This window comes from Lutjanus erythropterus, chromosome 8 (genome assembly GCF_056507025.1).
Source record: "Lutjanus erythropterus isolate fLutEry1 chromosome 8, fLutEry1.hap2, whole genome shotgun sequence".
Lineage (NCBI taxonomy): Eukaryota > Metazoa > Chordata > Actinopteri > Lutjaniformes > Lutjanidae > Lutjanus > Lutjanus erythropterus.
The window spans coordinates 3,215,231-3,241,975 of NC_139324.1; the positions used below are offsets into that span (position 1 = coordinate 3,215,231).

Consider the following 26,745-nt stretch of genomic DNA (forward strand, 5'->3'; position numbering starts at 1 on the left):
AAGGGGTCAGCAGGGAGATATTCACTATTTTAAATAACATATAAGAGCAGAATTAATGCTACCATGAAGTAAAATCAAATCACAACAACTTAATTTCCTGCAATAATTTGCACTGATGATGGCCAAGAGGTTTTGGAACACTCTGGAACATTTTAACCATTTTAGATCACATCTGCAGTCAACCATTTAACAACACATGCCTAAAAAAATATTTAAAAAAATATACAAAGAAAATACAAAAAATCAATTCATTTGTATTCTTATATCAAAATCCAATCATGTCTTCTTCCTGCAAAACATGTGCTTACATGGACTTGAACCAACCACTTTCAACCAATAATATCTTGACATAGAATCAGTCTTCACCTTTTAGCAGCACAGAGCTTCATTCATTAGCTAGCAACAGCATGGTACGTCTGGTTATGACACTCCCACTTTTCAACATTCAGATCAAATTCCTGCCAGCATAATATCTGCCTGCTTATCCAGTTTCACTTGGAAATATGTCATGATATGGAAGCTAGAAACTCCTGAAATGGCATTTCATCTGGACTTTAAGGACAAAAACATTACAGAATGTAGTCTGAGTTTAAACCTTGCTCTGCTTGTGTTTTACAATATCCACAAAGAACAGACAAAACAATTAAATGACTGCATGGAATTCAAAAATGTTACTAATTCAGAAAATACACATGACACTTGTCTTGTGACTGAATTTCACATCACTAACCCATGTATCAACAACTATTGGCACACGCAAGTGGTAGAAAACACCCCATCATCTGGTGTCAGAGTGATGAGAGCCGGTGTTTCTGCAGAAAGAAAAAACGCGCTGACAAATTAGTTGAGCCTTGATGGCCAGTCAGAGCTGTCAGCTAAGACATTAGCATGCCGCTCAGACAGGACTAAATCTGCTGCCTCAGTATGGGGCGTTTCATGAACCTGTCAGCTTGCTTTAGGTGTAAATGTGTAATGGCTGCCAATGTAGCGCTGATGGGCAACAGATATGTTGTTTAGAAGACAACACATGGAGCAACGGGCGGTCAGTACAAACTCACTGTGATACTGTTCTTGTGAACATTATTGCACATATAACTCACTTGGATTTGACCTGAACTCATCTAAACTAACTTAAAAGGTCAAACATCTAAGTGCATAAACTATAAGCAAAACACATAGAAATGGCACTTTTATTTGTTTGTGTGATAGTGATAGCAAATCTTTTATTGGTGGGGCAAAAAAGGCAACTTGATGACATCATTTTGGGCTTCATGAAATTTTAAAAAGACATATTTTATCATTTTATCAATCAACCATCTTTGAGTCATCAGTCCAAAGAGTCTATGATGCATTCATGTGCCCCTCAGATGGTCCTGTTTCCTGAGTCAGGAAGTTGTTGTTCAGACTTTGGTGTGTTCATGACCTTTTAAGTCCTTTGTGGACAAAACCTGGAGGCTACTAAGGGTATGGGAGGGTAGGGAAAGATATTCAGAATCCATCTGGGTCAGTGCTAAGTAGACATATTATTCACACACACACACACACACACACACACACACACACGCACACACACACACACACACTGGTATCAGTGTTGACCAATATGCTACATTATGAAAACATTTATTAAATGAGATATAATGCAGAAAACAATACTTGGGGTGATTTATATTTAGCATTATGGATAAGATTTATGAGCTCTCTGGCAGGTGTAAATACTCCCCCACTAATGTTTATTTAGCTGTTTATTTTTATTTATTCTTTAGTTTCTCAGTGTTCATGTCTGGAATTAGTTGGTATATCTATATATTAAATTATTTAATATGTTAAATAAAATATGGAATTATCTGTAATAAAGTTATTTATTCAAGCCCTCTGAGTGTCTTTGCACAGTCATATCAGTGTACAGTCCAAAAAATGTCTTTTATTGGTCAGACTATAATGCTAATAAACGCCTTTTCTAATCCAGTTCACTCTGTGTGTACAGCAACTAATAGTCCCAATCTTAACCCAGATTACAAACCACATGTGAACAAAATTGATATTCATATGCGATATGTGAATTAATGAAAAGTCATAAACCAAATATTTACTTTCACCCAACATGTCATCTTGTGTAAATGACATCAGCAGAACAACAACTCTGACTTTCTGAGTTGTTGTTCTGACTTGCGGTGGTGTTCATGTGAATTTTCCTATATTTACAACACCACATGAACGCACGATCAGACTCAAAACTCAAATATCTTTCTCCAAAGTCGCTTACAGCACCTTCAGTTTCTCAATTCTTAAATTTCTACTGTCTGACAAAAACTGATTTTTAATTTAATATATTTTTATAACAATTTATCAAACGCCATTTTCATAATCACATTATGATGTGGCCAATTTAAATACAAAATACAAACACAAAACCAAAAAAACTGAAATACAAAGTCAAAATAAAAACACATGAAATATGGACAAAATATCTTAAAAGTCATTATACAGTGTAAAGCTGAAACATTAACTGACTTTTCAACTTTGATACAATTTAATTATAAAATAAATTACATTCTATACCTCTCTTTTTTAATTACATCTGCAAAAAGAAAAAAAAATGAACTAAGCACGCAAATCTTTTTTTTAATTAACAGCCTGCACATAGAGCTGAAACAGAAAAAGTCACTGAGCACTGTCTGGTTTTGCTGCAAGTCAAATTTCAGGCTGGACTATAAAGACTGAACTGAACTGAACATATATGAACACTTAGAGCTGACTTCCAATACTATAATTAACAGATACTGTATTGTTTTAAACACACAGTATTAAAAATATATTGATATTTCAATACTTTGGACAATCTTAATACACTGATTAAATTCTGATATATATTTATCAGTGACCATCTCAAAATAGAAATATGGAATTTAAGAAAAAGCCTCCCTTAAAACCTTTATTAACCTTTCTGGTTCCTGCTGCATCCCTGAACAGGTCTGACCTACTTTCAAGTGTTATTGGCTTTGGCCTGTTGACCACTTCACTCAACTGGGGCTGAAAGTGGACGAAGCCACTGGGGAGTGGTCATTACGGCGTGGGCACACTTGTTGGGACATACCTCTCTTGGTCCCAAGATGAAAGGTTTGTGTGCAAACACGTGTGAAGGAATTGGGCAGGTGAAGCCTGTAGTGTTAAAAAACATCACGCTGCTCAGTGCATTACCTCTTCTGACATTACACATCTGAGAACTTAAAATAGCCTGCCGGGGCAGCTGCTGACAGCGGTTAATGATGAGGTTCTGTGTGTATATTTAGTGTCGCATACTCCCACCAGGCCATAAACAGTCACAAACAAAACCATGTTGTGTCACCTACAATTCGCAGCAGGAAATGGCTAAGCTGTGTGTTTACTCTGCACAGAAGTGCTTCAGTGCATGCACAGAAAAATGAACTAAATTAAACCACTGACACTGTATATGCTGCAACATCACGTCATTCCCAAAGCTTCCTGACCATCATGTCTATATCGCAGCTGTCAACATAAACCTGCACAGCTTGCACAGATGACACCGGCTCCTCATAGAGCTCAAATCCAAAAAAAGAGAGGTCACAAACTGTAAACCAAAGGCCATTTAACTGGTTCTAATTAAGTTTCCCTTTATCATGTCATTAAAGATAACTAATGCTCTGATAGATTTCTTGTGTAGATGATCAGTAAAACTGCACATTAATAAGAAAATTTCTATTTAAACATTTGATAACTAGACAAGTTAACTGCATGAGAGCTGTGTGAGAGATGGAAAATAAAGGGAGGTCAATGGGAAAATTTGCAACTAGCAGAGATCACAGAGCAGAGTGCAGATCTCATTCATGCAACAGTTGTACTGCCATCACAACAGCCAGACGCAACCAGCAGGGATTTGCAAAGTCTTAATAAAGAATTGATTTTTAGGATTGAGCAATATGTCTTTATTATATCATACAATGATATGAGACTAGATGATGGATATCATTATATTGTGATACAGCAGAAGTGGGTTTAAAGGCTGCATTTCACTTTAAGTGATGTAGTTTCCTTGAACATATCAGACTGTTCTAGCAGTTATGTTATGGTCATTATTTTCCTTCATTATATCCACATTACTTTACATGATTATTGATCTCACTGTGTTAATATTTTGTGAAAGCACTGACTGTCATACCTACAATATTGTTGCAATATCGATAAATACTGAAATCCCGGTATTTGGTAAGAAATATTTGATTTGATTTTGTCTGTCACCCAGCATTTACACAGCAAAATTACTTCATCCCCTTAGCCGCTTCCACAGTTTTTAAGTACATGACATGCCAATGTGAACAATAATTATTGTTACTGGCTGATATGAAACTTCACTACCATGATATATTTTTCCGCTGTATTGCCCACGGTTAGTTTTTTGTACAGTACAGTCTGTTTTTTAAGATAAATAGAATAATAGTGTAATGGTATTGTAACTGAGCTTCCTGGGTTCACCACCTAACTGTATATAAACTTAATAAACAAACAATAAACAGGGCAATAAGTACAAGCTTTTCAAGTTAAATATTTTCACTTTTTAAGAACATTTATGTCTATATTGATGTAGAAAATGACAAGCAACCAGGTTGCTTTATAACAATATAATAAATATATAAATCAAAATTTTTGGATCTTACACGTAAAACTACAATTCTGAATAATTTACTCTTGATGTTGCTTAATCAAGCCTGCATGTCCAAGTGGAAATCGTGGCAATTCAGACAGTTGATGTTTTGGTGTAGAGCTGATTAGATCACCCCCAGCAACTGGATTTAATTCCAAGTAACCACCATCATGTTCAGTTGAAGATTGCATGTCTCATTTGTTTACCAGCAGAGATGCACAGACGCATAGCAGAGATGGTGGTGCAGCTAACAAAACAGGAATTTATCCATCTGGTATTGTGCCTAACTTTAGTGGATCATAACAAGGATCACCCATAAGAAACCGAAGCACGATTTGGTAAAGACGTCACATTGTGATTATTTTGATTGAAATTACAATTGCAATATGATTAGTGGGATTTTTTTGTATTAAAACTTTCATATATATTGAAAAAGAAAAAAAGAAACTGTTAAAATCTGAATAATGTGACAATTGCTTGGGTCTGTATCAAATAAACATGTTTCCTTACGTCTGGAGAACAAGATTTGTTGCCTAGAGTATCTCTGCAGGACCGCAGTATGTCATTATAATGCAGTTTTTGCATTCATTTTTCCTTTTTCAAAAACACTGCGATTAGTTTCTCTGATTCAGATATTGCACCTAGCCATATTGCAATTTCGATAATTTTGCGATTAATTGTGCAGACCTACCATACATCATCTTGAAATGATTTCAAAATTTGATCAGACAATTTAATTATCATGTGAACGTGCAAAATGAATTCAGAAACACTGTCCTTACCATCATGGGCATTAAGGGATAGGGTTTTATTGCAGGGGTTAGAATCTCAGGACTGATGAAAGAAACATGTGGGGCAAGTGGTAAAGAAGTACATGGTTACCATTCATGAGTATCAGTTGTACTGTATGGGCTTGGAGACAGTGAATGTTTAGCCAATATAATTACAATAAATCACTTTTCTCTCATGGAAAACATACAGAAAACAAGAAAGACCTTTAAGAAAGACTGAGTCAAGCATCTCTTCATACAGACACCGTCTCACTGTGGATTATGCTGGCTGCTAAGTGGGACCTCACTGTGTCTGTATGTGTTATTTTAAGCTATATGCTAACATCATCATGCTGACATGCTCGCAATCACACCATGCTGATATTTAGCAGGTAATGTTAACCATGTTCACCACCGTAGTCAAGCATGTTAGCATCCGAATACTTGCTAATTAGCACTGAACACAAAGTACAACCAAGGTTTTATGGAGATGTCATTATTTTTGCAGGTATCTGGGGTCATGTCATGGTAATATGTATCAGCAATAGACACTTCATCAATAGCAGTGAGAAACTTGTTCAATAGAATAGTCTGACGTAAATGCATTCAATGCAAACCACCATGAAAGTACGTAAGTCATAAAAAGCCTATCATATTTCTTAATCATTTAACAGCTGTGTTGTCCAGCTGCACTATTGACACAACAAAAGAAACAGCCTGGAGTGAGAAAATGAGTGCAGATGGTGAGGAAACTAGTAATAAAGAAGGACAGCTGACTAGTACTTCATATCTATCAAGGTAAAATCATTAATTTATTCTTTTACGTATTGACCTTTTTCACAGCCGCCATTCTGACATTAAATGAGGTGTAAACACAGGTTTTACCACTGATACTAATCAACACGCCATTCCATTCAGGTCAAACAGAGTCAGGGGGCTTCTATTGTGCATGTTGCCTCACTTCAACACAACATGGCTGCCATGAAAAAGGTCTTTCATACATACATGTATATATATACATATATATATATATATATATATATACACACATATATATATATATATATATATATATATATACATATACATATATATATATATATATATATATATATATATATATATACATATACATATACATATATATATATATATATATATATATATATATATATATATATATATACATATATATATACATATACATATATATATATATATATATATATATATATATATATATATATATATATATATATATATATATATACATATATATATGTATATATAAAATTGTGATTATTTCAACTTGCAATTGCAATATGCAATATTTACAAATATAATGGCAGTCCAATCCATCCAATAATTGTTGTGATCAGTCTGGACCACTGTGGTGGATGGACTGACCAACACTGCCGTCCCTAGAGCCCCGCCACTAAAAATAAAATGGGATTGTCATGTGGGCGTACCCACTTCCTCAACACAATGGTATGCACCAAGTTAAAAACACAAATATGCTATGAAATTAAGTTTAAGTAAAGTTTTACAAATATTTACACATATTTAAAGAAAATCATATATGCTCTCTATGCAGAGCATACTTGCAGTCTTGCAGTACGTGGCATAAACAGTTTTTTCTCTGAGCAGCCCCATGTGTTAACCTACATCTGCAGGTTGGATCCTGATCTGTAGGTTGATCATCTACATGGCATGCTGGACCAGTGACAAACTTTTAACACTGACACTCAACTGGTATTTAAAGGCGGCCTATACATTTCTGTCATATATATATATATGTATATACAGTATATATAATGTTACATGTCAGATGTTCATATTAAACGTGACAAAATAAATGACAAAGTAATCCCTGTGAGCAAAGCGCTCAGGTTTCACACCGCTCTGAATGCACCTATGTCTCCACCATATTTTCAACTTTACTCATCAAGATGATGTTGGCTTGTGATGGATTTCTTTACTGATCATCTGCTCCAGGCATAGCATGTCCACAAAGCACAGGGACAAAACCATCCACCTGCTCAGCCTTTAAGTCCATACCGAGATGATATACAGCAGCTCCGAAGCCAACTCTGTTCTGGATCATATTTTATTAATAAAATATCTTCTGGTTTCCCCTCTGATCTCTTCCAGCTGCTCCGTCTGAACTCTGTGATTTATGGAGTTTCTTGATGGACGGATAGCTTTACATGTTGCAAGAAATTAACTCCTGCTAACTTTAACTTAGCTGCCATTAGCTAGTAAACCTCTCAGTGCTCCAAAGCTCCAGAGGTGCACACCAACACTCCCTCCCACTCCGAGCAGAAACAGCTGATAGAAGCGCCAGCTGCATGGCTAACTGAGCTAAATAGCTGACGCAGAACGCTAAAGTAGGTAACTGCTAACAGCAAGTTATCTGTCTATCATGAAACTCCATAAATTACAGAAAGTTGAGTCAGAGCAGCTGGAGGATATCAAAGGGTAGGCCAGAAAATAAATTCCCCATAAAATGATGATCCAAATGACTCAATTTCACCAAAATCAGTGAATAAGTTCTACAAGTTATATGCTCTTGTACAGTACCTGATGATGCCCTTCCCCCAGAGACTATTTTTCAAGCTAAGTTACTTAAGCTGTTGTCTGCCACTCAGGAAACTGGCAAGACGTTTAGGCAGTGCTCACAAACACTGGCTCCTGCCCATAGATGTATTATAATGAACTAGATTCATCCATTCAGTCCAGTGAGAACTGCTCAGCTGGCGTATCAGACGAAAAAATTTTCAAGCTTCTGAGCTGCTACTTCCTATACGACCCACTGAATATGCACAGTAGTTTTTCCCCCCTTGCCTCCGCCCGAGAGACCCCGCTCAGCCCATAGATGTCACAGATTTTGTATTTCTCAGCTTTACAAAAGTTTTACAAATATAAAAAATCCATGAATCACAAATTCTTTGTAGAGAGTCATAATTAAGTTTGTTTGCGGTTCGAGGTGCCCTGCCAACAGTTTTACGGATGTCTCTTTTATAATGGTGGCTTATGGTGAAAAAGCTTTTTGGGCTGCTGGAGATTTTTTGCTGTAATACTGTGAGTGGCCACTAGAAAATAAAAAAGAGGCAAGGCTGAGTAGCAATGCCCTGTCTAGGTTTAAATATTACATTTATGATGGGTGCTGCCTCATGGCAGGTTACCAGGAAGTTGGCAAACAAGTTGTAAGTAGGATTTAGGGAGGGGGGCCTTTAAGAGACAGAAGCTAAACCGGCTTGTTTCAGGCAGAGGATGAACTGTGGGGCTGCATTGAAGCTACTCTGGTGCAGTCCCAGAATAAAAATATAGAGCTGCAAATGAGCACCTCTTTAAGGATGTACACACTTATCATAGTCATCTGCAATTAGATTACAAACCTGGTTTAGCCAAGCTGAACAGAAACAACCACAGCCGGCTGAGCTCTAGCAAGTAAGCTCCTTTACACCACAGCAGATCTTAAGCAGAGTATTTCTTTCATTTATGTCCAATCACACTAATGTGATTGTATCCAGATTCACTGGTTGCACCTCATTCTCTCTTCAGCTCCTTGTGGAGGCTCAGGTGTGTAATTAGGTAGCAGAAATGAGTAAGAAGCAGACTGTACTGTAACATTCCTCACACTTCCCTGTCCAAGAGGCTCAGACACTGATAATGAGGTTACAGCATTTCCGAGGGGCAGCAACGACCTCACGCCACATCAGCATGTTTTAGCCTACTTAGTTGAAAGCAGGCTTATCTGAAACCCGTTCAGGCAAGGCATGCCTCTGGTCTTGGCTGCTTCTATTCCTATCCAGACGCAGAAAGAATGAGGCCTCCCACGACCGACTTTCCGCCACTTTGACACCTGATATCCTGTTACAATCTGACAACTTGCTTCACACCCCTCCAGAGCAAATGGTATGGCGAGCTCATGGTGGGCAAGACAGACTTAGGTCAGGTCAGATCAAGGTTTAAACATTTCTGCATCTTAAAATGTTCACTTTACCACCTGTCTAGTGTTCAGTGACAAAAAAAAATAGTGTAGTTATTACAGTTGAAGTTGATGTGCTGACTTCAGTTAGCAGGAAATATGTCTTGATGGTGCAGAAAATGATCACCAAAAAGAATATAAACTATAAATATACATTAATAGCAATGTTTTCATGGCCATACGACTGTATATTGCATCATATTTCAAATGTGACTTGAGGAAAATATGACACTGGGCATAGAATAAAATTTTATAGGAACTATAGCCTACAGTAAGTTGAAGCTTTGCAAAGAGTTTGCAGGACATTTTTAAAGAAAATTTCCATAAGATAAGGATTAAGTACGCCCCTAATTAGCTGCAGCAACTTGTGAAACCAAAGACAGGCTGAAGACAGCTCCCCCTTTCCTTTCTCTCTGGCCCCTCTCCTCTGGAGAGCAGCCATGTTTTGGACTCATGACCTCTTGGACAGGAGGAGATAATCCAAGAGCAGGCTGGAGCTGGCTTGTACTGGTAAACTGGACAGTGCTGCCACCTTGTGACGGGACTTAAGTTCAGCACTGGCTGGATTTCTTCCTTCACCTTGCTCCCCCAGATGCTGCAGCCCTTTGTAGGACTATTTGGGTGAAGATAAGTCATTTTAATCATCGCAATTAAATCTATCATTTAGTTTCTGTTGATTACGGGAATGCCATAGCACAAGAACAGTGTACCAAAGCACATCACAAGGTGGTATGATAAAAAAATTTAAGGTAACTTTTTATTTTTATAGGGCATAAGACTGACCAAACCCTGTCATAACCATGATATGACACCTAATAAATAAATAAGTCAAATGACACTTAATGACAACAGTCATAAATATTCAGATTTACAGTCACATATTTATAGATTCCTCTATGTTCAAGACAGTGTCATGACATGATTAAGACAGTATCATGACATAATTAAGACAGTGTCATGTCAGTATCATTGTCCAAACTCTTTCAAATGAAGTATAACCAAACAACAACAACAACAACAAAAAAAAATATTTTGATATGTTTAAAGTAATTTTACATGTAAAAATGAACATTATTATTAAAATGATCAAACTGAATATCTTTGGGTTTTAGACTGACAAAGAAGGACATTAAAAGACATCACCTTGTACTCTGAACAACTGGGCTGGACATTTTTTTTTACTATTTTCTGGCATTTTGTAAACTCTGCAGCCCTGGATTAGATATGACAACTGACTTTAGTCTTTGGTGATTTTTGATGACTGCTAATAAAGAAAACAATTTGTACATTTGTACAGGGGGAAGTAAAAAAATGACTTGGGGCAAGTAAAAGACATCAACTTTGAAGCCTGGTTACCATGTTTAATTACAAATTCAGTACCCTGACTTTCAGTCTTATATTACATGGTCTTCTTTCATTCAGTCACCACACTCTTTACTGATTGGCTACTTCAGGCACAACTTTCAACAACAAGGAAAAACAAGCTTCACTATCTTCAATTCTCTGTCTGGTCAAACTGGGAGTTACGGAGATGGTTTAACATCTGGCTGTGATTTAATAATACACATGATAATAGTATATACTTAAGGAAAAGATCTGACAAGTCTAGCAACACCTCAAACCTAATACAACACTGACTAGAGCAAAGTTCACTTGAGGCAAGACTGACTACAAAAATGATTGAGAACTGCCATATTATTCATTAAAACATTTAGAATTTACAGTCACTTAAATACTGAAGTTGAAGTTATTCTATATGTTAAGTCCTGAATCTATGTTTAACACAGTAAAGATGCCCATGACTGATCCCTGTTGGTTTTTTTTTTCTTCACCTTCCCCCTGCACTTTAGCCACCAGCAGCCTACTGTGATTCGGATGCCAGGTTAGCACTATTCCAAATGTTCACCTTTATGTCTTTGAGTGTTCAAGGAAGGCAGAGGAGAAAAAAAACAAAAACAAAAAAACAGACAGATGAACTCTGTAAGGAGACAGTGCCAACCACAAAGCTGCCACTGTGCCAGCCTTCAGGCATACTTCATGATGGTGCAAAGAAAACAGAAGAAGATATTAGGCAATGCTTTGCATAACAGCCCCTTTCACTGCAACCATACAGATATGAAGTAGCAGGGTAAACACAGATGTTACCAATGATCCTTACTAAGGACCCATTCCATTTAGTCAAGCAGAGTCTTTCCAGTTAGACAACATGCACAGTGGCAGCACCCGGACTCTAGTTTGCAGTTCTCTACTATGACTGGGAGTACTTTGATTAGGAATATCTAATCCAAACAATGGAACAGACCTAACATTCTGAAGTAATACTGCTTTTATTGTTTTTAACCACAAATCACTTGGCTCACTGTAGTCTGGAAAAGCTTAGGGCTTGGCAATATATCAATAAAACATCAACATCATGATATATAACTATATATTGTTTTAGTTTTTGGATATCATTATATCGTGGTATGACATAATTGTTATCTTTTCCTGGTTTTAAAGTTAAAGTAATATTCAGAACTTAGCAGACTGCTGTATTTGTTTTATTATTATGAACCATATATTCATTATATCCACATTACCGATGATAATTTACCAAAAATGTCATTGTGTTAATATTTTGTGGAAGCACCAACAGTCAGCCATACAATATGCACAAATTTAAAGTATATTATTTTAGAGAAAATCTGTATGTTGAGATATATAGATCGTAGATTGTGGAATAGCCTGAAGCCCTACAGGCATTTGTGTGGTTTACGGGTGTCACCCCTGACAGCAGACCAACATTATTTTGCAGGCAAATGGAAGACCTACCTAAACATCTAAATGTGATTTTAAAATCATCATCTGAACCTTTGCTGCAAATATATTGTTCTCAAACCTGAGCTTGTTCAGTTTAGGCTTATGCGAGGCTAAAAGGTTCCTTCCATAATTCAAGCATGCAATTCTTTCATGCAAACCCAAGTAAAAGCAACTTATACATGGCATAAATGTGGTGGTAGTGCTCACACCAACTTAAGTGTATTGAGCTTTTGATTAACTCATAATGTCTATAAAACACCTGGTATGACTGACAAAATATTAATCACATTCACATCACTAATTTGTATACCTGGAAAAAGTATTACTGATTATTCAGGGTGGATTATATAAATATAAATCTGATGTACTTTACTTCACTCTTTTCTTTTCATGACATTTTCTACTTCTACTCCACTACATTTCACAGGGAAATACTGTACTTTTTCCTTCCATGTTTAGCTGACAGTCTTACTTAATATTTACTTTACATGTTAAGATTGTGTCATTAAAAAAAAAACATATGAAGAGTTTTTAAAATTTGTGTTTTGTTATAAATTAAACTATCCTCCAGTTTATAAAAGTACAGGACAGTACAGAAGTAATGAAACAATTAGTCAATTGACAGGAAATTATTGTGCTACTTTAACAATAATTCAAGTAATTTCTGACAGCATGCTGCTTTTACTTTTAATTATTTTAGTAATTTTAGATCAGTGTTTTTGTATTATTTCTTGAACAAAACAAGCATTGATACTTTGGGGAAATAATAATAATAATAATAATGATGATAATGATAATAATTAGCTGCAATCCTACACAAATAATTTTAAAATATGATCTCCACCTAAACCAACTGCAAAAGTTAAAATCTGCTTTTAGACAAATTCCACTGAGGGCTTTTAATTTTAATACTTTTAAGTACATTTTCCTGATTATACTCAGGCTACATACTAGAGATGCACGATAAATACTGAGGCCGATAAATTATCTGCAGATATTGAACCATCCAGCTTTATTGGTCTATTGGAATCTGCATATATTGGCTGATAAATATCGGCCAAATTAATATCTGATTTGACAAATTATGTCAAAGCATTCTATTTGAATTCTTGGGCAAATGCCCTATGAAAGCCAAAGTATATTTGTGAAGCTTTTTAATGAACTTCACAAGAAAAAAATGAATGAACATTTGAAAAATCAGAACAGTTCATTGTTTTGTGTTGTAGTAATGATGTCAGTTAGATTTGGTTCAGTCAGAGGTGTGGAATGTTAAATTATAAATCTTTGTCCACGACATCCAAGCCTGTCTTACCTTCAGGTGTGCTTTAATTCCAGGTTATATTAACTTCTTTTTAAGACAGAAAAATGGAAAATTATTGTTTATCTTGATTGTATCAGCTAAAAGAAGCAGCTAATTATTGGTGATCAGTATTGGCTGAAAAAAAAATCCATATTGTGCATCCTTACTACATACTTTTAGGTAACATTTTCAAGACATAAGTTTTACTTGTAGCAGAGTATTTTCACAGTGTGATGTTAGCACTTCTATGTATAATACTTTAAATGTATTTTCCTGTTTATACATACATACTACTTTATTACTTCATTATCATTTTTAAATGCAGAGGTTTAATTGTAAAACATTATTTTCATTGTGGTGTTAGTACTTTTATTTTTAATACTTTAAGTACATAGTCCTGATTATACTTTCATACTGTCACTTAATTGTCATTTTCAAATGCAGTAGTTTTACTTGTAACAGAATATTATTGGTGTTTTTTAAGTGAAATTAAAGCATCTGAATACTTACTCCAATACTATCTGAGACAGAGTAATGGACCATGCTTTACATTTCTCATACCTGCAACACACGTGATTGAGACTAGCCCATAACGTATGCATTTTAGTGTCATTTTGTATTAATTTTGTTAGAAATACCTTTTTGGAACAGACTGAGGATCTAAACTGAAGCAGCTCAACATCAAAGTCCAAAACAAAAACAGTGAACTGTCAAAGTGACCCCGCCCCCTTTGAGCAGACTCATTATTTCTGATGTTTTACTACAGAAAAACTCCCAAACACAACTAAGTTAGTGTATTTTATGCTTCACAAGCTCATTTAAATCTAAATTCCTGTCCTTCACGTGCTTAAAAACCTCTGGCCAAGCGGCTGCTCGTGGCTCCGGCCTACCCACAAGGCAACCGGCTTCAAACTTACTCAAAGCTGATCAAAACGAGCACAACAATGTCACTCAAGGGCACCAAAGTTTGTGAGAAGGAGACGAGAGTGTGAAGGGTCGGTCACGGAGCAGAACAGTTGACATTTGTGACACGGTGGCGTCCTGAATAACGCTCCACCGCTGTCCCGTGTCTCCCTGACATCGTCATGCGCAGCTGAAAAGTTCAGCAAACTTTTCCCAAACTCACCTTCCTCACGACAAGTCGCATTTTCCTCCTCGTCTCTGGTTACTTGCGTGATTATCGACGGCGAATGGTCCATTAGATCCGTCACTCAAAGACAAGGACGATTTTATTGAGTCAAATTAGTTCGAGGAGTTATGGCAAAAAAACTATTATTTATATTTTGCCACTCCCTGTCTGCAAACGCGCATACTGAGAGTAAAAATAAAGAAACGCGTTAAACAACGGAAATGCGTACAAAGGAAATCATTTCGGACAAGACGTCTATAAAATTCAAAGGTTAAAAATGCTTAAAAAAAGTTATTTGTAAAAGTTGTTACGTTGAAGAAGTTCATCAATTTGACCATGCTAACATGGAACTTGACGGTTTCAAGGAAGCCCCATTCTTAAAGCCACAATGCAGGATGTGAAGCTTTTCACAAAATATCGCCGTACGTCTAACGGTTTACTCGTTTACCTTTACAGCCTTTGGAGGAAACATTGTGGGGACATTTAAATACTTTTGTGGTGTATTAAGTTTTTATATTATTTTCAGCTTAAATCTGAATATAAGAGATACAGCATGCATAAAACCGACGTTTTTCACAAGTTTCGCCTTTTTGTGGAAATATTTAAGTATCTTGTTTTGGCAACTGAGACGTTTCTTGTACGTGGCGTGATTTTAAAATTTCTTCACGCACAACTTTGACGTGCGACGGCGGGGGCAGCCTTGAAACCGGCCGAGAGAAAGAGGAAGTTAGGGACAGTCTTTAAAGTGCCCACAGCGAAGATCAAAGTGAACGTCTTCTTTTTAAATAGAATCTCCAGACAGACTCCTCCCTCAAATAAACAAGGATGACTTTTAAATTGTAATTAGTTGTGGCAACAATTGTATTGATTACAACTTGTCTAAACCAATATCATGGAAATATAAATCCATTAATAATCAGCATTTCTTCCAGCACTCTTTGCACTGTTAACCCTTGCATTCTTGTTTTGATTTTACAGAAACTGTTTGTCATTGTATGATGTTGTTCACTGTTTTACATCCAGTATATTTATAAACTTATTTACTTTTGTCATCTATTTGTATATCTGTACAGTTACACATTAATCTGACCTACCTTTGTCCAGCTTTCTTGTCCTAGTTTTTTTGCTCTCTCTCTCTCTATTTCTGTCTTAATAAAAATATATCCTTTTCACAGTAGCCATTCTGACATGAATAGGTAGAACCCTACCTAACACACACAATGATATTAATTAAGATTCTGGACCATTCAGGTCAAACAGACCAGGTGTTGCTGTTGCTGCATTTTGGCTTTGCTGCTCTAAATGGAATGGGACCTTAATGATTACCATTGGTAACACCTGTGTGTATCCTTCTATTTCATATCAATACACCTGCTGTGAAAAAGATATACAGAGATACAGACAATCATATGTTTACTGTTTACAGAGAACTTGGTCATAATGTGTACACCATACATCCCATTAATAAAAGGCCTTTTGATAGGGAACAGGGGAAAGTGGCCTTAAATGAAAATATATCTGTTGATGATGATGAAAAATAACATATTTCTGCTATACATTTTTTTCACAATTTCCTTCAGCATGTTTTATTTTTTTTATTTATAATTTATTTATCCATCAAGGGGTTATGCCTTTATTCTGTAGTACAGCTGACATGACATCAGGCAGGAGTAGTACCCCTGGCTGCTGTAGGAAATATAATAAGACAGAATGGCACCTGGCTTGTGGTGCTCAAAGAGCCCCAAAATTACATTTGAAAAATTAAACAGCAGCGTCTCTTTCCAGAAATCATGACCTGGTTCCTTGTGAGAAGTTTCATGTAGGAACTATTTTCTTTCTACTGTATAATCTATTAGAATATTTTAGAATCTATCACAACTAGTTCCTCCCTAATAGGGAGAAAATAGTTCCTCCATAAAACTGCTCACAACAAGGTGTGTGGATTATATTGAACCAGGTCATGATTTTTGGAAATATATTTTTTTGGTGCTTTGAGCACCACAAGCCAAGTGCCACTTAGTCCCATTATACTGGAGAGAAGGCAGACATCTGTATGGTCAATATCTTCAAAACTCTTCAGCAGAGGTTTATTTTTCTTTCAGGAATCCCCCAGGACATGGGATTCCATGAAAAGAAGTCAACAGGAGTGGGCGGGAGCAGGAATCATAATAACAATAGGTCAGTTTTTGCAAGCACATGATTGTGCATTGACAGGAACAGGATGTACCGCGAGCCATTCTTGTTTTGTTTTTTTTTTAACTCTGTCATGGGACTGGGACAGGAGCATTTTTGTGGGAGTGGGAGTGAAAATCCACTCCTGTGTCATGCTCTTCCCTGCAACACACACCAAGACTATCTAGATGTAGACCAGTGCTGACCAGATGAGAAATATGTATATTTGATTTTGGGGTGAACTACCCCTTTAATATATGCAACTGAGGTTGTTCTTCTTTTTTTCCTTTTATTTATTTATTTATTTATTTATTTATTTATATTATTATTTTTTTTTTTTTACCACAGGGTATGTGTAATATGTGTTATGTATTTGTATGTGCAATATCTTGTAATGTGCAATGTGGATTATGTGCAAATTATTATATTCTGTGCAGCATTTGAGTCCAAAACAAATTTCCCTATGGGCACAATAAAGTATATTGTATTGTGTCGTACACCAATAACAGTACTGGAAATGGAGCCTTACAGCCTAAAATGATGGATCTACTCACTGATGGGACCCTACTACTTCTTTTAAGGAATGATAGCAATCATATCATATCCATACAAGATGAAATCAAAATAATAAAAACAATCTTTTTCCCTATAATGAGACTGTTCCACTGTGTGCAACCTCTGTTTAACTATAATTACAACAAAAAAAAAACCTTCCTTGCTTGTTTTTACTGCATTGAAATCAAGTAATATGGTAGAGCCAGTGTGCTGGTAGTACATGAATGTAGTTGTACTTCTTCTTATCACAGCTAGATGCTGCTGACACACTATGCACGATTAATTCTATTCATGTCTCTCAAAATACAAAATAACTGTTGATCCACGAGTAGCTGTGATCTTAATTGTTTTTATTCTAATGAGAAGCGTATCTTGATAATATTTATTCCATGAAGGCAATATTAAGACTTAAAGGGAAGTATGTTTTGTTTCATTTGTACTTAGTTGACTTGTGGTTTTTATTTACTCAGTCCAGCTCAGCTCCACTCAGAGTTTCTAATCTCTGAACTGGACTTGCTAGCCCAGGATTTAGCATGTGCTCTCTATCAACCAGGACAGGTGAAACAAAAAAAACCCTAAATTAATTTATTACAATAATAAAAACTCCACTGTGGATGCTATTTTAAACAAGTCTTTCACATGAACACTTTTAGGTAAACCTTTCATCATATTATGAAGATGTTAAGCATGTCTTATATCTATTATCATGGTAAAATCCTCCCTTTTTCACTAAACAAATATTGCACTTTGAATTACTCTCACAGGAAAAATGCTTTATCCTGTCAGCAGCAGTGGATAATTAAGAAACACTCAAAAAAGCTACCAGCAGAAAAAGTCTATGTTTTATTATGAGCATGACTGAAGTTATGTACAGGTTGGAACGCAGCAGTAATCCAGTATATTGTCTGTTGATTGCACTATAAGAGAACAAAGGCTTCACACGTCAGCAGTGGTGTAGCTGAGATGTTGCATCAGAGGATATCGACTCGAGCAAAGGACTGGTCTGTGCCCAGATTGTTCTCCACAAACACCTCATACTTGCCAGCATCAGACAGCTTTGCATTCTTGATGGTCAAGATCGTGTTGGTGTCTCCGACATCGAAGAATACCCTGAAAGACAATTGGAGCACCTTTATTATCACTATATGTGATAATGTGTGTTCAAGTCCCGCCTGCAGCCTTTTGCTGTGTGTCATTCTCTCACTCTCTCTCCCCATTTCCTGTCATATCTTCAGCTGACCTATCAGTTAAACAGGTGAATGCACCCAAGACTGACATCCTGTACATATATGTGAAACAGCTGTCTGATTTCCATTTGGTTCACTGTAATCTAAATTATGTTGGTATGTTGTATGTCAGGCTCTTTTACTTACCAAGTAACCAACTGCAATATCCCCAGACTTCCTTCAAAAACTGCTAAATTTTGAGAGTTGTTGAGTGAAGAGAAACTTAATAAACTTTGCAAAACAGCTACAGCAAAATTCTCAATCATTCATGCCATCCTGTAAATCTGGCATTAAATTCAATACATTAAAGGAGCACTATGTAGCAATTCTGCATCCAAAAAATTACTACTTCAGTCCAAATAGCAAGTCATAAACAGCATATTAAATAGGTTGAAATATTATTTAATATTCAGACTATGGTTGAAGCAGGTTGTTTCCTCCTGCCCCCCATCCCCCAAAACCCAAGGAAGCTCAGGCAGGCTGCAGGGACACTGCAGGAGCACAAGACGAGTGGAACATGGTAAAAGCTCAGACTGTTATCCTAAATTTCAGTCCAGGGATACTTAAATACACACTCTGGAGCTGGAGTTCAGAGACTGCCTGCCTTGCTGGCTGCCAAACTCCATAAACATTTTGCTCAATTTAACCATTTTAGGCTTCCTGAAAGATTATTAATGATTTCTTACGACTCATAAACAGCCACTAACTCATTCAGTGGACATTCTCAATTAATTTGTACTCTAAATAATGTGAAATGAGCAAACAATAACCCACAGAATAGAAATTTCCAAGGAAGACACTGCAGCGGTTGCACTGTTTTCAGAGAAGCAAGTCATCTCTAATATAACTAATCATCATAATTTTTTCATTTATTACAGTAAATATATTACAGATTTCTCCTTTTAGTTATTTCTTTCCTTGTGGAAAAACATGACTTCAAAGCATTATTAACATATGAGTATAAATTAATACAGTATTCCTCCAAATTGAATCTCTGAGAGAACGTACCTGTCGTCTTCTTCAATGTCATCTCCATCTTTGAGCCAGGCCACATCTGGAGGAGGCTCCCCACTTATGTTGGCCTTCAGCACCACGGTTGTCCCTCGCTTGGCCTTCAGGTTGTCTGGACCTTTAGAAACCTTAGCAGGGACTGGGGAAGCATGATGCAAAAACTCCATCAGTCACATGATTTGTTTAAGATCCTAAGTGCTACTGGATATTACCTCAAAGACAATAGTAATAACTAAAGGAATAGAGTAGAGGGAAGGTTTGTAACAGAAGTAAGCATTAGCAACAAGTCATTTCTAGTGTCCACAGATACATCTTTGTCTTCAGTTAGTGTTTACCACCTTGTCCAGTACAGTGGTTCCCAAACTGAGGGGTGGGACCCCTGGGAGGGCACAGAGCCACTGCAGGTGGGCGTGAATGATAAGGGGAGAAATATAGAGTTAAATGAATGTGATATATGTAGGGGAAATAAACAAACAAGAGTTTGTTGATGCTATCATGCTGGCCTTTATTTAACTATAACTCCAGTTGGAACCTTTTTGATCAGTTGTTGATTACCCAATGATTGATGATAATTGTGGGATGGGGAGGCATGAGGGGTTTTTTTCCCTCTGAAATGGGGTGTGCCAGAAAATGTTTGGGAAACACTGGTCTAGTATGATCCTGTCAGAAATCTTTCACTGCATTGTCCAGAAAATGTAGGTGTTTAAAGCAACTCTTTCCCGTAAGTCTACAACCAGCAGGCAGTTAGCTTAGCTTAGCATTAAGATTGGAAATTGGGCAAAGAGGAAGCCCGCCTCTGTCCAAAAGTAGCAATGTCATATTTTACAAAATGTTGAACTATTCTTTTAAGGTGTTTGCTTGAATTCAAACTCCTCCTGTCATGCTAAATAAACAGCTTAGATTGAGCTATTGCTAACAATCTGTACACACCTTCCACTAGAATACAGGCAGATCCACTTGTCTGTCCAAATGGATTTTTAATGGTGACACTGTATTTTCCCAGATCAGCCAGGACCCCATCTCGAACCACAAGCGCCACGAAATCCGGGTCTTCGAAAACATAGCGGTACTTGGGGCCGTCCTTCAGCTCTTTGCCGTCCTTGTACCAGACGATGAACGGGTCGGGGAAAGCACTAACCCTGCACTCCAGCTTCGCAGCGCTGCCCTCAACAAGAACTACGTCTTTGAGCTCCTGCAGGATCTTGGGAGGGCCCTTCTCCCGCATCTCTTTACGCGACCTGAATGAGAAACACAGCAAAAAGAAGCAATTTGATTTAATTTGAAAAAGTTGGTGTCCAGGCTGCCTTAAATTTTTAAGTTGACTGAATCTGAAAAGACAACTTGATTAATTAGTAATTTTATAATGATTCAAAATGAACTTCTCTAGTAAAATAAACTTGATTATAATTCAGGTGTACTTGAGAAACTCCATTCAATAAGCTTATGATATTAAGTTCAACCAACAATTTCAGTCACACTGACAAACATTACAAACAAATTGAATTTTGTTTTACATTTTCTCAGTTTGAAAAGTCAGTGTTTCCATTTCTCACAAACCAGAGTTGCAGCTGCTCTCATTGGACACACGTTGTTCTAGCACAAAGACAAACATGTGAAACTGCTCTGAGTGAATTTATTAAATTTTAAGTGTAAGGGCTTAGGGACTGAATTCAATACTAACACTGATCATGGTTTGCAGTGTTTTCATTGTGAAAACAAGAAAACATGACTTACCTTAAAGTGTATTAGAGACATTATCATTTATGTTATCTTCAAACTTTAAAAAAAGGGTCTCAGGAGAGTTTTAACTCAGAAACAATGCGTTCTGGGAAGTCTGCTATTATGCTGATCATGTTTCTTTTGAAATTAAATTAATTCAATGAGTTAAATGAACTCTGTAGAGTATATTCATCCAACTCACCATTTCAAGTCCAAAGAGTTTAAGTGCAGTTCAAATGCTAGAAATTTCAGGTTTAATGAACTAAACTTAACTTATTCATTGACTTCCGCTTATCCAGGGCCGGGTCGCGGGAGCATATATATATATATATATATATATATATATATATATATATATATATATATATATATATATATATGTTTAGTAAATGAAAAAAGATTGTTTGATTCCATTAAATACCAGTGTTTTTTCTTTTTCATCTTTTTCATCTTTTTCTTTGTTTTTTTTTGTTTTTTGTTTTTTTTTTACAGTGAATTCACTTCACAGGCACTTTCTGTAAAAAGTGTTCAGTATGCTTCAAATTAATACATTCATTCAAAGTATCATATAAATTACCATTACCAGAACACATGATCTAAATGGCTACACTAAAGGGCAAGTTAAAAAGCCTGCTGTCATAGAGAGGGATGACACATTATTTCAAACGTCTCTTCTCAAAAGCATTTGTTGTGTTATAGACACAACAAATGTAGTTGTAGAAAAATGGAGAAAAGGAGCTTGAAGGACCTGGCCAGTCACTTCTTTCAGTGGATATGTCTGTTCAGTCCAATTTTCAGTTTTGAAAGGGTACAAAAGTTGTCGGAGCCAACTTCCAACCTCAGATAGATGTGGAGGCAAGGAGGTTTCAGATGCTGTTCAATGGTCCCAGAAGCACTTTGTTTGGAGCATACTGAAGCCTTGCACAATTACACACTCTGAACTCTGCTCAAGAGGAACTTGAACGACAACAACGCCAGCTGACTGTGGATATTTTGGTACCTGTGGCCACGATACGAGGCTTGGATTCTGATAGCAGCCTCCTGGACCTGAGGATCGTTGATGTTCAGAGTGCACCCAGGAGGGGGTGCAGCCTTCACTTTGGACATCTGAAGTGATCAGAGCAGGTTAGCAATAAAGGAACACGGAAATTAATTAAAAACATTTTGAAGTTCCAATGAACCTTTTTCACTGCAGCTGTTTGACTTGTCAGAGGGAAAAGCACACTTGTGACGGCTGCATTCTATTCAGGTGTCAGTTAAAACAACGTACACAATTCCAGGACCCTTGAAATGAGGCATCTAAATGAAATTCATTAATTTAATTCGTTATTAATTTGATTTTAGATTTTTCTTTCAACTGTGACATGACAAAATGTCTTTTGTGACAAAGGCCAATCTGACCAAGGATTTTAGTTCACCAGTACCATGCCAACAATTTCTTTCTTTTCTTACCTCTAAGATCCTCTTGAAGCTGCACTCTCCTTCAGATCCACTCCAGAATCAGCTAATCTAAAAGACTTCATGCTTTATATTAAGAGGTCAGGAGGAGCCTTTTAGGTCCTCAAGGATCAAGGCGAACAGCCGTCACACAGAGGATCCTTGTCCTTCTTTGGATATTAGGAATACTCAGCATGACGAGACTGATTGAAGATGCGCAACAAATGTTGCAGCAATCCTTCCCATCCTTATAAAGCCTTCATATTGAATACTCCCGAGAATCAGTTAATAGTTTTGTTTGTGGTTGAAATGTGAGTCGTCCCTGGAGAACATTAAGACATGATTGTTAGTTGTCAGGGTCATTTGGAGGGAGCAGTTTGATCATATTCAAGGTACAGCATTCACTTACATCATGAGAAACCTATTCATATCCCTGTTTACATGATTGTAACAGTGTTCTGATCATCATGTTTAGTAGTGTTTTCTCTCCATCTGAGCCATTCATGTGGAGAAATCACCTGAATAAGGCTTTGTGTCCATGTAAGTTTTTTTTTCTTAGCGCCAGCATCATTTTTCAGTTGTTTCCATTGAAGAGAGAGCACACGCAGCAGCATAAGACTGCCAAGTTAAAAACTGCTTTTTAATGATCTGATTGCTTTGAGCACTTTCTGTCTGAAAATGTCAGTACTTTTCAGAAAGGCCTTGGTGTTATCACTGTCACTCCTTTTCAGGCAGCCAATCATATATTAGCAGGAGACTCGTCACCCTGGTAACCAAAAAAATGGAGGAGAAGCTTGTGCTTAATGTGACAAATATATACTATCATAAAAGAAACCCACTTGAGGGAGGACATTGGTCGGACACTGAATGTTGCTGGTAAGTGTTGTGTTTTTGTCACCCTCTGCATTGTAAGCTGGTTGTTTGCTGTGTAGTCAACCGTAAGTTAGCTCCCCATCTAACACCAATCTCAAAGTCAAAACCATGTGCAGTGTTTTTTTTTTTTTCTCTTACCGTACTCCCCAATTTCATGCCAGGACTTTAATGCAAAACAAACAAACAAACAAACAAACAAACAAAAAAGCAAACAAGCAATAACAAACAAACAAACAATATAAAAATGATATATGGAAACAAGCCCCAAGGTGTTTACATGTCATCATGACAAAGTCTTTACATGTGCAAAACATAACCAGGACACCTCTGAACAGAAATAGTGGCTTTCAACTTTACAAAAAGGTTGACAAAGAGCATTAATACATATGGTTAATTATGGTTCAGTAGTACTTAATAACATGAACAGTAAATTATGTTAGGCTGTAAGTTAATGAACATCGACATGAAGATAAAGCAACAAGCAAACTTCTACATGTAGACCATCGATTGTTTCCTCTTATCTCAACTTTACCAAAAATAAGTCAGAAGTTAAAGGATGGACAAGTAAGTGGACAATTATTACCCTTCAATAAATATTTATGAAAACATTTTCTCTTAATGAAATGGCTTAACTATGAACTTCATGATACACATGTTAATAAACATATTTATCAACCATATACTAATATTATTTTGGACCCTAATGAACATGTTAATGTGTTACTTAATGTTTATTATAGAGCTAATTAACAGTTAGTTAATGCTTATTACAATATTAAGCAATGTTAATAGCATCTTTATAAACTATTAAATAATGTATGCATTAATACAGTAGTTATTATGAACATCATTAGTAAATGATTACTAGACACATTAGTTAACATTAATTAACATGTTATTAATACTTATTACTGCATTAACCAATGGTAATTAATGGACCTTCATTGTAAAGTGTTACTGTGATCTTTTATTAAAGTGAAAACACTTTTCATCTCAACTTTTTTATGTTAAGCAGCTACTGGCACCACAAATTGAAACTGGTAATTTTTAAACATAGAAAATTAAAATGTTAATAGTAAATTCCAAACAGTTCTATACATAACTAACTATGTAACTCTGCTACCACTTTCCATATGTAATTTCCTTACATTGTAGAAACAAATTGCTACATTGTATTCATATATTTCTCACATTTCCTTTATTGTTCATAGCCTTAACAGCTGTCATGCCTTTTCCATGCCAGATTCAGAAATTTCACAAAATAAAAAGCAGAAGCTATAACAAATACAGTCACTCAATAAATAAACAAATTGCGAAACACACACAAAGCAGTCGCATTCATATAATCAAAATAAGGAACTTGTCGTTCATTTAACAGACTATTTTCTCTGAGGGTCTAATATCCATCACGAGGCACTGCAACACATTCCACAAAATACGGCATAGGATTTTAATACAAAAATGTGGAGCGTTCAACATCTTTTTCAAAACCCTGTTTGTATCTCATTTTATATAATTAAAGAACATAATATATTGCACAGACGTTTAGAATTCAATGCATCTTTGCATTCTCATGCTGATCTTGCATGTTTTCATTCAGGTTTGAAACAACTCCCTCAGTGATTAACTTGTACTCTGCATAGGAAAATGACTGAGCCAAAAAGACAAAGAGCTGCAGAAAAGGGCAGTATTTATCTAGCAGTAGCATTAGAATATATAGAACTAGTAAAATAATCTCATAGAAGTACCAACGATCTCTGTCAGTCAATACACAGATTAAAACGTTTTACTGAATGTTTGATGCAGCTTTATGTGATATCACTGTAGAGGACTCATCAGCGTCTGATTGTGATTTCTTGATGCTTTCTCTAATTAAAGAGATAGTTTGATTTTTTTGGTGTGTGGTTTTATGAGGTTCTTATTCATAGTCAGTGTATAACCCACAGTAGGTGTCGGTCAGCAGGCCACTACTTTGGAGAAGTGCCAGGAGTACCGGTGTAGGAAACCAAGCAGTGTCCTGCTGTGGACAGGGTCAGCAGCAAAACATGTATTTTAAAAAAAACACAAAATCTATCAGTTTCAGTGTACTTTACCAGCCTTTTCAGACTGGAAACCACAGTTATATCAGCCAAATACTGCTCCTCCAAACCAAACCACTCCACTGGCAAAACCAGTAATTTTACTTCACAGAACACAGGAGTTGCTGGTCTACCGCTGCCTTGATCTGTTGGTTTGTCTGTGTTATTGCGTGACTTCAGTGCTTTAAAGGGTTAGTTCAGATTCACCAGAGACACACACTAATACAAACAAACAAAGTGACTGAGGCAGCGGTAGACCAGCAACTGCTGTGTTGTGTGAGGTAAAATAACTCTTTTTACAAAAGAAGTCTGGTTGCTTTGGAGAGAACAATATTTGGCTTATATAACCTTGGAAATTTAAAGATTTTAAAAGATAAAACAGTGAAAATATACACCTTCACTTATATAAATTTTTTAGGCGCCTAAAATACTTTTATGTACATACCTGCACACTGCTTATCTTCCAGCACCTTTATTTTTGTTGCTTCTCCAAACTGGGGGCATTTCAACCACCATCTCCTGTAGGTAATACACTGACTATGGATAAATACCTAATGCAACTCCACATCAAAAACTCTGAACTGTCCCTTTAATCCAATCTGTAACAGAAATTACACTTTGTGTGTTAAGTGTGCAAATCTGTACTTCATAACAATACACGTCAGGACAAAATGATAAAACTTACATTTTTGTGCAAAAGTTTCACATGCTGGTCTTGAAACTGAATTTGCCCCCACAAGGCAAAAAGAAACAACACAAGTCAGTCAGTTATTAACCGTATGGATCAAATGATCAGTGTATCACTGATTTATGATCAATGTATTGTTAAAAACAAATGTATTGGAATTGACTCTGAGGATAGACTTAAAAAACGAAAAAATGGGCACTAGAGGATATCAGGCATTTTCTCTGAGGTGAGAATTAAAAAATATATTTGGAAACAGACTTTACTGTAACCCCAAAAGTTTTTTTTACTCATTTCAATGACCCATCACACAATTCAAATGTGAACATGAATAACT

At 36.3% G+C, this 26,745-nt stretch overlaps 2 protein-coding genes across 3 annotated transcripts in view; both read right to left on the reverse strand.

The window, feature by feature from the left end:
• LOC146322307 (carboxy-terminal domain RNA polymerase II polypeptide A small phosphatase 1-like) overlaps positions 1-15,076 on the reverse strand; it is a 35,620-nt gene extending 20,544 nt beyond the window's left edge. Inside the window, exon 1 of the mRNA XM_084724253.1 lies at positions 14,650-15,076. Within this exon, the coding sequence (XP_084580379.1) occupies positions 14,650-14,722 (73 nt within the window). The 5' untranslated portion in view covers positions 14,723-15,076. The remainder of the gene's footprint in view (positions 1-14,649) is intronic.
• A 3,126-nt stretch (positions 15,077-18,202) lies between these two features.
• On the reverse strand, positions 18,203-26,109 carry LOC146322308 (SPEG neighbor protein-like). Of its 2 annotated transcripts, XM_084724255.1 has the most exons (6): positions 23,784-26,109; positions 22,788-23,094; positions 22,336-22,442; positions 20,547-20,854; positions 19,614-19,755; positions 18,203-18,489 (listed from the first exon to the last, which is right to left on the reverse strand). In XM_084724255.1, the coding sequence occupies exons 3-6, from the start codon at positions 22,440-22,442 to the stop codon at positions 18,351-18,353; spliced, it is 696 nt and encodes a 231-aa protein (XP_084580381.1). In that variant the 5' UTR covers positions 22,788-23,094; positions 23,784-26,109; the 3' UTR covers positions 18,203-18,350. The 2 variants fall into 2 exon arrangements, with proteins under 2 accessions (XP_084580381.1, XP_084580380.1); XM_084724254.1 differs by lacking the exon at positions 23,784-26,109 and having other exon boundaries at positions 22,788-23,670.
• Positions 26,110-26,745: the final 636 nt, after the last annotated feature.

Coding starts and splice junctions, on each gene's coding strand:
- LOC146322308 (XM_084724255.1), bottom strand. CDS start 22,442: ATGTCCAAAGTGAAGGCTGCACCCCCTCCTGGGTGCACTCTGAACATC. Junction 20,855..22,335: donor GCCTCGTATCGTGGCCACAG/GTACCAAAATAT, acceptor TTTCTCATTCAG/GTCGCGTAAAGAGATGCGGG. Junction 18,490..19,613: donor GACATTGAAGAAGACGACAG/GTACGTTCTCTC, acceptor ATTGTCTTTCAG/GGTATTCTTCGATGTCGGAG.